The sequence below is a fragment of the Macaca thibetana genome, chromosome 11, assembly GCF_024542745.1.
Source record: "Macaca thibetana thibetana isolate TM-01 chromosome 11, ASM2454274v1, whole genome shotgun sequence".
Taxonomy (NCBI): domain Eukaryota; kingdom Metazoa; phylum Chordata; class Mammalia; order Primates; family Cercopithecidae; genus Macaca; species Macaca thibetana.
Window position 1 is genome coordinate 46,528,740 of NC_065588.1, and position 13,074 is coordinate 46,541,813.

Consider the following 13,074-nt stretch of genomic DNA (forward strand, 5'->3'; position numbering starts at 1 on the left):
GATCCACGCCCCTTCCCGAGCCTCTGACTCGCCCAGCCGGGTCCTGGGGCCACGCCCCGGGCGGTGCTGGGCCCACCCTCTTTTGCTGCTAGTCTTGGCCGCGCTTCTGCTCCTCACTCACTCCTCCATCCAGCCACGGCCACACCCCTTATTTCAGGCCTAGCTCCTTTACGGGGACATTCTCCTTTCTCAGCCTGTCAGAATCAAGTACGTTCCCGCTCCCACCCAGGCGGTATCTCTGTCTCCACTCCCGGAGGCCAGATCGATCTCTCAGGTCATGGCTTCTCTTGGATCTCTGCTGGTCCTGCCCACTACTGTCTGCCACCAGAGTTCTTTTTGCTCCCAACCTTTTCTTCCCTTCGTGCCCCATGACCTCAGCCTACTTTCACTGCTTTATCCCTTAAAAATTAGTCACTTTGGGCCGGGCGCGGTGGCTCAAGCCTGTAATCCCAGCACTTTGGGAGGCCGAGACGGGCGGATCACGAGGTCAGGGGATCAAGACCATCCTGGCTAACACGGCGAAACCCCATCTCTACTAAAAATACAAAAAACTAGCCAGGCGAGGTGGCGGCGAGTGCCTGTAGTCCCAGCTACTCGGGAGGCTGAGGCAGGAGAATGGCGTGAACCCGGGAGGCGGAGCTTGCAGTGAGCCGAGATGGTGCCACTGCACTCCAGCCCGGGCGACAGAGCGAGACTCCGTCTCAAAAAAAAAAAAAAAAAAAAAATTAGTCACTTTTCCTCGGAAAAGATGGACTTAACAGTTTACAAAAGGCCGGGCGCGGTGGCTCACGCCTGAAATCCCAGCACGTTCGGAGGCCAACGCAGGCGGATCACCTGAGGTCAGGAGTTTGAGACCACCCTGGCCAACATGGCAAAACCCCGTCTCTACTAAAAATACAAAAATTAGCCGGGCCTGGTGGCGCTGTGCCTGTAATTCCAGCTACTCGGAAAGCTGAGACAGGAGAATCGCTTGAACCTGGGAGGTTGCAGTGAGCCGAGGTTGCAGTGAGGTTTGCAGTGAGCCGAGATCGTGCCATTGCACTCCAGCCTGGGCGACAGACCAAAGACTCCGTCTCGAAGCAGTAATGAAAATAAAAGAACAGTTTACAAAAATCCTTTTATTCTTCTCTTGGGGAAAAGGAAACCGAAGAAAAACAACTCGAAAAGGGAGGCACTTGTCCGGGCGCGGTGGCTCACACCTGTAATCCCAGCACTTTGGGAGGCCGAGGCGGGCGGATCACGAGGTTGAGAGATCGAGACCATCCTGGCTAACACAGTGAAACCCGTCTCTACTAAAAATACAAAAAAAAAAAAAAATTAGCCGGGCGTGGTGGCGGGCGTCTGTAGTCCCAGCTACTCGGGAGGCTGAGGCAGGAGAATGGCGTGAACACGGGAGGCGGAGCTTGCAGTGAGCAGAGATCACACCACTGCACTCCAGCCTGGGCAACAGAGCGAGACTCCATCTCAAAAAAAAAAAAAAAAAGGGAGGCACTCAAAAAATATTCCTAAAGGCAGGGCGGGTGCGGTGGCTCACGCCTGTAATCCCAACACTTTGGAAGGCCAAGGCGGGCGAATCACCTGAGGTCAGGAGTTTGAGACCAGCCTGGCCAAATTGGTGAAACCCCATCTGTACTAAAAACAAAAATTAGCCAGGCGTAGCGGTGCATGCCTGTAATCCTAGCTACTCGGGAGGCTGAGGCAGAGAATTGCTTGAACCCGGGAAGCTGAGGTCACAGTGAGCCGAGATCGCGCCATTGCTCTCCAGCCTAGGTGACAGAGCGTCTCAAAACAAAACAAAAACAAAAAAAGGCCGGGCGCAGTGGCTCACGCCTGTAATCCCAACACTTTGGGAGGCCGAGGCAGGCGGATCAAGAGGTCAGGAGATCGAGAGCATCCTGGCCAACATGGTGAAACCTCATCTCTACTAAACATACAAAAAATTAGTCCAGCTTGGTGGTAGTCCCAGCCTGTAGTCCCAGCTACTCGGGAGGCTGAGGCAGGAGAATGGTGTGAACCCGGGAGGCGGAACTTGCAGTGAGCCGAGATCGCGCCATGGCACTCCAGTCTGGGCGACAGAGTGAGACTTCATCTCGAAAAAACAAACAAACAAACAAATCCTTTAAATTTAATTTGGCTGGTTTGTTTGCGTATTTTTTTGTGTGAAGGAGTCAGTATCACACCCAGGCTGGAGTGCAATGGTGCTATTTCTGCTCACTGCAACCTCCGCCTCTGGGTTCAAGAGATCCTCCCTTCTCAGCCTCCCGAGTAGCTGGGACTACGGACACGTGCCACCACAGCGGAGTAATTTTTGCATTTTTTGATAGAGCCTGGGGTTTCACCATGTTGGCCAGGCTGGTCTCGAACTCCTGACCTCAAGTGATCCACCTGTCGCAGCATCCCTGTTGGGAATGAAGTTTTTGGTGTCGCCAAAAAAACCCCAAAAACAAAAAACAAACAAAAAAAACAACAACAACGCAGGAACAAATGATCTTTCAGCAAGGCAAGCTTTACTTTCTGCAGAAAGGGTGCTACTCAAAAGCTGTCCAGCCAGGAGAACACACAGAACAAAGGAGACAGAGTTATTTATAATCTGACTCATCTACCCTACTGCTGTGTCCATTTTCCATTGGCTGAATAGGACCTCACATTTTACACTTTACCTGATTGGCTATTGGTTTAAAACTTTTTTAATTGGGTAAGGGGAACAGAACAAAGAAAGAAAAGGAAGTTGCCCAGGGATCTTTAGGGAAGCATCTCCAAATAAGGAATGGCATGCACTATAGGCTGGGGCTTGTCTAGTTCTGTCCAGGCATGCCGGAGCAAGCTAGGACAGCTGATTTGGAAAACACACACACACACACACACACACATAGTGGGTAGCAATCTTATAGTAAGAAATTGTGACTTTTTATAATCTTCAAAAAAGAACTTTCCCATTTCTCACACTCGCAAAGTGCTGGGACTACAGGCGTGAGCCACTCCGCCCAGCCTAAAGTTTTTTTTTTTGAAACAGAGTCTCGGTCTGCAGCCCAGATTGGAGTGCAGTGGCGGGATCTCGGCTCACTGCAGCCTCTGTCTCCTGGGTTCAAGCGATTCTCTCCCCTCAGCCTCCTGAGTAGCTAGGATTACACGCAGGTGCCACCACGCCTGGCTAATTTTTGTATTTTTAGTAGAGATGGTGTTTTGCCATGTTAGCCATGGAACCCCTGACCTCAAGTGATCCACCTGCCTGGGCCTCCCAAAGGGCTGGGATTACGGGCTTGAGCCACCACACCCGGCTGAAATTTTTCTTTCTTTTTTTTTTTTTTTTTTTTTGAGACGGAGTCTCGCTCTGTCACCCAGGCTGGAGAGCAGTGGCACGATCTCAGCTCACCGTAAGCTCCGCCTCCCGGGTTCACGCCTTTCTCCTGCCTCAGCCTCCCAAGTAGCTGGGACTACCGGCGCCTGCCACCACGGCCGGCTAGTTTTTTGTATTTTTAGTAGAGACAGGGTTTCACCCTGTTAGCCAGGATGGTCTCGATCTCCTGACCTCGTGATCCGCCTGCCTCGGCCTCCTAAAGCACTGGGATTACAGGCGTGAGCCACCGGGCCTGGCCTAATTTTTATGTTTTTATTAGAGACGAGGTTCCACCATGTTAGCCAGGCCGCTCTTAAACTCCTGACCTCAGGTGATCCACCTGCCTGGCCCTCCCAAAGTGCTGGGATTACAGGTGTGAGCCACCGAGCTCGGCTGGTTTGCTTCATTTTAGTTCAGTGCCTCTCAAACTTTAGCAATAGCTCAGATATTAGCTTGTCCCATCTCGCACAAGGAGAGTTTCTTTAAGTTCCTGGACCCCATCCAGAGAGATCCTGCTTTCAGGAGTTTGGGGGTAGGATCTACGAATTTGCATTTCCTATTTCTAACAAACTCGTAGGTGATGTCACTGCTGCTGTTCTGTGAGCCACTGCCTGAAGCCACTTCCATCCAAACCCAGCAATAGCTTTATGGTAACTACACTATATTAAGATACAGTTTTAAAGGGCTGGGAACAGTGGCTCATGCCTCTTATCCCAGCATTTTGGGAGGCTGAGGCAGGCAGATCACCTGAGGTCAGGAGTTCAAGACCAGCCTGGCCAACATGGCAAAAACCCACCTGTACAAAAATACAAAAATTAGCTAGGTATGGTGGCAGGTGCCTGTAGTCTCAGCTACTCTGGAGGCTAAGGCAGGAGAATCACCTGAACCCAGGAGACGGAGGTTGCAGTGACCCGAGATTATGCCACTGCACTCCAGCCTGGGCAACAAATGGAGCCTCCATCTCAAAAAAAAAAAAAAAAGATGTATTTTAAAAGGAAGTAATAAAATAAACCCAGCCCCATGGGATTTTCAATCAGCATCTCAAGGAACAGAAGGCATACTAACTTAGCATGCAGGAACCACCCGTACACAATGATCTTGGTCTGACACCCTATTCATGATTCTTTTTTTTTTTTTTTTTTTTTTTGAGATGGAGTCTTGCTCTGTCACCCAGGCTGGAGTGCAATGGCGCAATCTCGGCTCACTGCAACCTCTGCCTCCTGGGTTCAAGCAATTCTCCTGCCTCAACCTCCCAAGTAGCTGGGATTACAGGTGCATACCACTACATCCAGCTAATTTTGTATTTTTAGTAGAGATGGGGTTTCGCCATGTTGGCCAGGCTGGTCTCCAACTCCTGACCTCAGGTGATCTGCCTGCCTTGGCCTCGCAACGTGCTGGGATTACAGGCATGAGCCACTGTGCCTGGCCCCTATTCATGATTCTATCCCCAGAAAAATGAGCATGTACCAATTCCCAGTCTCTTGGCTGTTGGGAAACATTGCTAATGATATATGTAATGCAAAGCAAATTCGCTTTCACCTTGGCCAAGAGTGATCCAGCAAGTCACTGGAACCAAGCTGGCCTTGTAGCAGTCATGAGCAGAGAGAGCCTCCTTAACCATCTCAAGTCCCAAGCTAGCCCCTTTTTCTGCCTTACCAACAGAAAAGCTCTCATCACCCTATAGTCACCAGTGATATACCAGGTCCAAACAAGGTAGCCTTCATTTAGAGAGCTAAAATAACAAATGATTAATGCTTTTTCTGTTTGGCTGCTTTTGTTTTCTAAGAATGTTTGGTGTTATCTGGTCATTCTTTTGACTAAGACATCCTTTCTTTATATTGACTCTGGAGCTATTCCTTGTTCCTACTCTGTGTACTCATGATATGTCTATATCTTAGCCCTTGAAAGGCATAGAAATATGGAGTCTCACTCCGTTGCCCAGGCTGGAATGCAGTGGTGCAATCTCGGCTCACTGCAGCCTCCATGTCCTGGGTTCAAGCGATTCTCCTGCCTCAGCCTCCTGAGTACCTGGGACTGAAAGGAGCTGGGCACATTCCTCAGCCCCGGGCTAAAAACTCCCTGAGCCCAGTACAAACACATCCCATCCTCCCATCCCACCACATATCGCCATATATCTCTCAAACTCCCTGAGCCCAGTACAAACACCACCTGGAAAGTCTCCGATAAGGAGACAGCCGTTCAAGGTTTTACTGAAAGCGCGGGAACCAAAAGAATTCCTTTGTACCCCTGTAACTCTCGGGCTATAAAAAGCAAACGCTCGCATTGTTCGGGGCCCTCTTGTATACTGTGGAATGGAGGGACCAGGTTCGAACTTGTAGTAAAGATCCTTGCCGCTTGGCTTTGACTCTGGACTCTGGTGGTCTTCTTTGGGGAACAAACGGTCTGGGCATAACAGGACCACAGGCACGTACCACCATGCCCAGCTAATTTTTGTATTTTTAGTAGAGATGGGATTTCACCATGCTGGCCAGGCTGGTCTTGAACTCCTGACCTTGTGATCCACCTGCCTTGGCCTCCCAAAGTGCTGGGAGCCACCACACCCACCCAAAAAGAGCTCTTCTGAGGGTAATCTCAGTCCCCAAGTGGTGGCACACTCAACTGATATCCACAGGTACTTAGACTTTTTTGTATAAAGTCAGTGCATAATGTGAGTACCATGTGGATGGATTAGAGTAAAATGCAAGTCACAGAAGTTCAAGCCAGGATTGGATATTTTATATCAGTAGGAGCTTTTGGATTAATTGTTCAATGATCATGGATTTTTTTTTTTTGAGATGGAATTTCGCTCTTGTTGCCCAGGCTGGAGCAATGCTGTGATCTCGGCTCACCGCAACCTGCCCCTCCTGGGTTCAAGCGATTCTCCTGCCTCAGCCTCCAGAGTAGCTTGGATTACAGGCACGTGCCACCACGCCTGGCTAATTTTGCATTTTTAGTAGAGATGGGTTTTCGCCATGTTGGCCAGGCTGGTCTCCAACTCCTGACCTCAGGTGATCCGCCTGCCTCGGCCTCACAAAGTGCTGGGATTACAGGCGTGAGCCACTGCGCCTGGTCTGAACATGGATCTTTAAATGACTTGGTGGGGGCAAGAGCAGAAAGCAGTATCCTACCAACCACTCAGAAAACTAGGCAAGACTCGAGAAAACACAGGGATCCTGGAAAATATAACAGATGACTTAAAAAGCATGCCTTACTCTCCAAGGAAATCCACATTTCAACCCTACCAATTAAAAAAAAAAAACCTTAACAATTGGGGCAGTTGCCTCTACAGGCAAGGATATCAGTCAGTCAAAAATGCCTCTGCCCACTTAGTGTGAACATCGATTTTAAACAAAGGGGAAAAAAAAAAGCACCAGACGCAATGGCTTACTCCTGTAATCCAGCACTTTGGAAAGCAGAGGTGGGTGGTTCACAAGGTCAGGAATTTGAGACCAGTCTGGCCAACATGGTGAAACCCCGAGTCTACTGAAAATACAAGCATTAGCCAGGCGTGGTAGCAGGCGTCTGTAATCCCAGCTACTTGGGAGGTCTGAGGCAGGAGAATCACTTGAACTGGGGAGGTGGAGGTTGCAGTGAGCCAAGGTCATGCCACTGTACTCCAGCCTGGGCGACGGAGCAAGACTGTGTCTCAAAAAAAAAAAATAGCATCTGCCTAAAGTAAAAAACAAGTCCATTTTCAGCAGAGACATTTGGAAATCCATTCAGCATGCTAGGCATAATTGTAAGGTGAATTATTCAATGTTGAATGCTATAAACAATAAAAACCACCACTGGATTTCAAATTGGTAAAATAGCTCATTTTGAGTGCACACATTAATTCTCTTGCCAAGTTGCCTGCAATTTTCCAGAAAAATTTGTCTTCCTTTAGGGAGGACTGAAATCCAAAATCAGCCCAACACTACCATCTAGTGGTGAGATGTATTGATGACGTGTCTCTTCAACTAAAAAAAGTAGTACCATGTTTTTCTTCCCAAACTGAGATCCTGAGAGACAGTAATAATGTAAAAAAAAAATGGAAGAGAAACATTGAAAAGTTCAAATTTTCATTAAAATCTTTATTGAATAAAAATGTTTCAGACTAAGCATGACTAAGAAAGCACAATGTTTTACATCTCTAAAAAATATTAAAGCTAAATCTCTAATAAATGCAGTACAAAGAAAAGCCTACAGCTTAAAACACCTCTCCCTCCCATCCATACATTTGGAGTATCAATTGTGTACAACAAATGTACTTAAGTTTATAATGTCCTCAAACCTTAAGACTAGAAAATCATCCCAAGAAAAAGGCCTATAGTTGGTTTAATTTCACCCTGGGAATACTGTCTGTGATAAAAATCAATATATTTCAGAGCTAATAAGTATTTAAAAATTAGTGTCTCAAAAAGAGGACATCATAAGGGAAATACAGGGCTCAGAGGTCTGAGCTCAAATGGTGTAAAGCAGTTCTTTCTTATTCCTCCTTTAAACTCTTCACTTTGCTCTAACATGGAACATGGGGGACAGTGATCCCAAAGGTATTACTAAAATATTGCAGCTTTCAGTAAATTATGAGAAGCACAGATATAATCAGAAAAGAAAGCAATCATTTGGAGTACAGTAAATTCATTGGCAGATACAAAAGCTTATTTGGGAGATAGATCTCTCCAAGCACCGAAGAATGTAGGTTGGTTTTTCAATTGCCTCAAAAAGTGCTCCGTTGTGTTATACCTCAGGACGTCGAGTTCAGGATATAGTTTAGAGAGTAGGACATAAAGTAGTAAATTCCTTATATATATCACAGCCAGAAAATTAATCTAAAAAAATTTAAAGACTAAATAAACTCTTAACAGGTAAATCCTAAAAAAATTAAATTGGTATTCATTTAAAAATATACAAACTGTGCCCTTTATACTAAAGTGCATTCAGTCGTAATGTTTAGGCCCCTAAATTCCTTCTGTATGTTCTCTAATTCCAAAATAGTGTGTAACAATATACTACTGATCATCTATCTACTTTAATATTGCCTTTTGGGAATATAGTAGAATCTGGGCTATTATAAGGTGGAATATTTCCCCAGTTCTAAGCCTTACAGCACTTATGCATATCATCACTGCTAAAATGAAGAATTTAAGTAAAGTTATCTCTAGCATTTAGAATGTGTTCTTTTGTTTTGTTTTGTTTTGTTTTTTGGTTTTAAGAAGGAATTCTTTTCCAAAGTTACTTCCAAGTAAATTACATTTCACGCTGGGATACCTGCTTATGTGCATCACACTTTGACAAAGGGCAGTGGCTCGCTAACACTAACATGAATTTAAGGCCCAGCATCATTGCAATTTGTCACTCTTCATCCTCATCCTCATCATAATACCGATTTCTCTTTATCTGTTCCTCCACAGAGAGCTCTTTGACCACTTCTCCCTCCCAGAGTTCCACATCCTGGGATTTCTGATTCTGAGTAGTGAATTCTTCAGCGAAGGTGTCGTCTACAAAACTGGACCAATTTGGAGACTTGGGTTCTTGTGGAGACTGTTGTTTGAGGAAGCTGTTATCATCTTCATCAAAGTTTGCACCATTTTCTACAAGATTCTCATTCTCCAACTCCAGACTATGACCTTCCTTACTTCTCTTCCCTGTCTCTCCTCCTTTAGATTCCTTGTTTTGCCAGGTTGTTTTTCCCACACTCCCATTCTTCTTAGAAGCCTTGGCATTTTCCACTTGTTTCCTTTCTGCAACTATTCCGCCCACAAACTCTTCACTCTGCTCTGACATGCTCCAGCCTTTCCTGATAGGTGGGGACAAAGTTTTTGGGCTCTTGACAGAGGTGCTTTGAAATGAAGCTGCTACAGTGAATGGGCGGCTTCTTTCCTTCAGTGAAGAAGATCGTCTTAGCTTCTTCAGATCCAGATCGACATCCTCAGGAACTTCGGGCTTGCTGATTTCATCTTCAGGAGGCCATTTGGGCTTTGACACTTTGATCCCTTCCTCCAAGGCACTTCCTGAACTTCCAAGTTCAGTGGGGGGTGGCCAGGCGATCCTCAGCTTCTTGGTTTCAGCTGGCTTGTCTTCCTTCTCCTGCTGAGAGGCCGCCTTGGCTTCCATACTTGCAGCGAGGACACCCACCTTAGCAATAGGAGCATCTTCCACCCCTGGGCTGTGAGAGGTCTCCCTTGCATTTGCAAGCTGGGCTGGTCTCTCCAAAATCTCTTCGCTTTCATTTTTGCTTGCCCATAGATCCTTGTGTGGTCTGTGCCCAAAGCCTTCATCATAGTTGCCCTTAGATTTAAAGAGTTGATTGAAGTGAGGCTTACAATAGATTCTTCCGTGTAAAGATGCATATGTTCCTAGACTGTCATTAAAAGAAAAAGAGCATAAAGTTAGCAAATCTTCATACTCTCACTTATACCAGGAGGCTAAAACCTGGCAATTCCAATATTTTCAGAAGATGCTAAGTAAGAAAAAGATCTTTAAAAGCTCTTCAGTTGCCGGGCGCGGTGGCTCACGCCTGTAATCCCAGCACTTTGGGAGGCCGAGGCGGGGGGATCACGAGGTCAGGAGATCGAGACCATCCTGGCTAACACGGTGAAACCCCGTCTCTACTAAAAATGCAAAAAATTAGCCGGGCGAGGCGGCGGGCGCCTGTAGTCCCAGCTACTCGGGAGGCTGAGGCAGGAGAATGGCGTGAACCCGGGAGGCGGAGCTTGCAGTGAGCCGAGATCGTGCCTCTGCACTCCAGCCTGGGCGACTAAGCGAGACTCTGTCTCAAAAAAATAAATAAATAAATAAAAATAAAAATAAAAGCTCTTCAGTGACCAGGAATTCCTTTTTTTTTTTTTTTTTTAGCCCGCCGCCTCGCCCGGCTAATTTTTTGCATTTTTAGTAGAGACGGGGTTTCACCGTGTTAGCCAGGATGGTCTCGATCTCCTGACCTCGTGATCCGCCCGCCTCGGCCTCCCAAAGTGCTGGGATTACAGGCATGAGCCACCGCGCCCGGCAACCAGGAATTCCTTACCCCATTTTAGCACATTTGTTTTCTTATCATAACACAAAGCATGGATTGGGCGCGGTGTCTCATGCCTGTAATCCCAGCACTTTGGGAGGCCAGGGTGAGAGGATCGCTTAAGCCCAGGAGTTTGAGACCAGCCTGGCCAACATAGTGATAACTCATCTCTACAAAAAAATTAAAAAATAAGCTGAGCGTGGTGGCATGTGCCTGTAGTCCCAGCTACTTGGGAAGCTGAAGTGGGAGAATCACTTGAACCTGGGAGGCAGAGGTTGCAGTGAGCTGAGACTGTACCACTGTGACAGAGTGAGACTGTCTTTAAAAAAAAAAAAAAAAAGAAGAAGAAGAAGAAGAAAAAGAAACAACAATAATAGAAACTTTAATTCTGAGCCTTGAGAGGAATGTGGCTATGCAACCTGGGTCACACAGCATGTAGCTGCAACTCTGTCTTTTCACTATAAATAATGAAGACCAAAGGGCACCAGAGATAAGACCCCCTCCGATCACTATCCCTCCTTTACAGAGTGATAATCTTCCTTAGAATGGAGCAATCTGTAACCAATCAAATCACTGCAGTATATGCACTGGTCTTATATGAAAAATGTCATAATCTTTGCTAAAATTTCTACATAAGTGAAACTTTAACTTTCTCCACTTTGGAATGCTGACCCCATTCATTTGGAGTCAGTGTTTCTGGGTAGCCATCATCAAGCTTCTGTGTTTGAATTAACTCTATTCTTAATGGTGTATATACATATAAGTTTATCTTTTTTTTTTTTTTCTTGAGAGAATCTTGATTTGTCGCCCAGGCTGGAGTGCAGTATCACAATCTCGGCTCACTGTAACCTCTGCCTCCCAAGTTCAAGCAATTCTCCTGCCTCAGCCTCCCAAGTAGCTGGGATTACAGGAGTGCGCCACCACGCCTGGCTAATTTTTGTATTGTTTTGTTTTGTTTTGTTTGAGTCTCACTCTGTCGCCAGGCTGGAGTGCAGTGGCATGATCTCAGCTCACTGCAACCTCCGCCTCCTGGGTTCAAGCAATTCTCCTGCCTCAGCCTCCCGAGTAGCTGGGACTACAGGCGTGGGCCACCATGCACGGCTAATTTTTGTATTTTTAGTAGAGACAGGGTTTCACCATGTTGCCCAGGATGGTCTCGATCTCTTGACCCTTGATCCGCCCTCCTTGGCCTCCCAAAGTGCTGGGATTACAGGCATGAGCCACCATGCCTGGTCATTTTTGTATTTTTTAATAGAGATGGGGTTTCACCATGTTGGCCAGGCTGGTCTTGAACTCCTGGGCTCAAGTGATCTTCTGGCCTTGACCTCCAAGCGTGCTGGGATTACAGGCATGAACTACTGCACTCAGCCTTTTTTTTTTTTTTTTGAGTTGAGGTCTTGCTCTGTCACCCAGGCTGGAGTGCAATGGTATGATCATAGCTCACTGCAGCCTTGACTTCCAGGGCTGAAGTGATCCTCCAGCCTCAGTCTCAGCCTCCCCAAATTTTTCATAGAGATTGGGTCTCCGGCCAGGTGCGGTCCCAGTACTTTGGGAGGCTGAGGTGGGCGGGTCACTGGAGGTCAGCAGTTCGAGACCAGCCTGACCAACATGGTGGTCTCTACTAAGAAATACAAAAATTGGCCAGGCACGGTGGCTCACACCTGTAATCTCAGCACTTTGGGAGGCTGAGGAGGGCGGATTACCTGAGGTCAGGAGTTCAAGACCAGCGTGGCTAACATGGTGAAACCTTGTCTCTATGAAGAGTACAAAATTAGCCAGTCGAGGTGGCACATGCCTGTAGTCCCAACCACTCGGGAGGCTGAGGCAGGAGAATCACTTGAACCTGGGAGGTGGAGGTTGCAGTGAGCCGAGATCACGCCACTGCACTCCAGCCTGGGCGACAGAGCAAGACTCTGTCTCTGGGGGAAAAAAAAAATTAGCTGGGCGTGGTGGTGTATGCCTGTAATCCTAGACACTCAGGAGACTGAGGCATGATAATCACCTGAACCTGGGAGACAGAGGTTGCAGTGAGCCAGGATCACGCCACTGCACTCCAGCCTGGGCAACAGAGTGAGACTCTATCTCAAAAAGAAAAACCAGATGGGGTCTCTCTCTGTTACCCAGGCTAGTCCTGAACTCCTGGCCTCAAGTGATTCTCCTACCTGGGCACTCCCAAAGTGCTAGGATTACAGGTGTGAGCCACCACATCTAGATATAAGCTGTGATTAATAGAAGAACAGTGAGGAGTTGACAGGAGGTAGTTTTTCCCTAATGTCAGCCCTAGACAAGCCTTTAGGAGATTTGGTGTCTCTTGCAGGATAAATTTTATCTTTTTTAAGTTTTTTCCCTTAAATTAAGAACCGTTCTGAAGAGTGACAAATTTTAAAGGGGGTATAAAATGGCAGCATTTCCACAAAAGAAATCAGGTGCTTTAGGCCAGGTGCAGTGGCTCACACCTATAATCCCAGCACTTTGGGAGGCTGAGGTGGGTAGATCTGGAGGTCAGGAGATTGAGACCATCCTGGCTAACATGGTGAAACCTCATCTCTACTAAAAATACAAAAAATTAGCTGGGCGTGGTGGCGGGTGCCTGTAGTCCCATACTCGGGAGACTGAGGCAGGAGAATCGCTTGAACCCAGGAGGCAGAGATTGCAGTGAGCTGAGATGGCTCCACGGCACTCCAGCCTGGGTAACAGGGCGAGACTCCATCTCAACAACAACAAAAAAAGGTGCTTTGGAGAA

At 47.0% G+C, this 13,074-nt stretch overlaps 1 protein-coding gene across 4 annotated transcripts in view; it reads right to left on the reverse strand.

The window, feature by feature from the left end:
- Positions 1–7,389: 7,389 nt before the first annotated feature.
- LIMA1 (LIM domain and actin binding 1) overlaps positions 7,390–13,074 on the reverse strand; it is a 106,340-nt gene continuing 100,655 nt past the window's right edge. For all 4 annotated transcript variants that reach the window (XM_050748657.1, XM_050748655.1, XM_050748654.1 and 1 more), the window contains exon 11: positions 7,390–9,680. In XM_050748657.1, the coding sequence (XP_050604614.1) occupies positions 8,672–9,680 (1,009 nt within the window). In that variant the 3' untranslated portion in view covers positions 7,390–8,671. The remainder of the gene's footprint in view (positions 9,681–13,074) is intronic.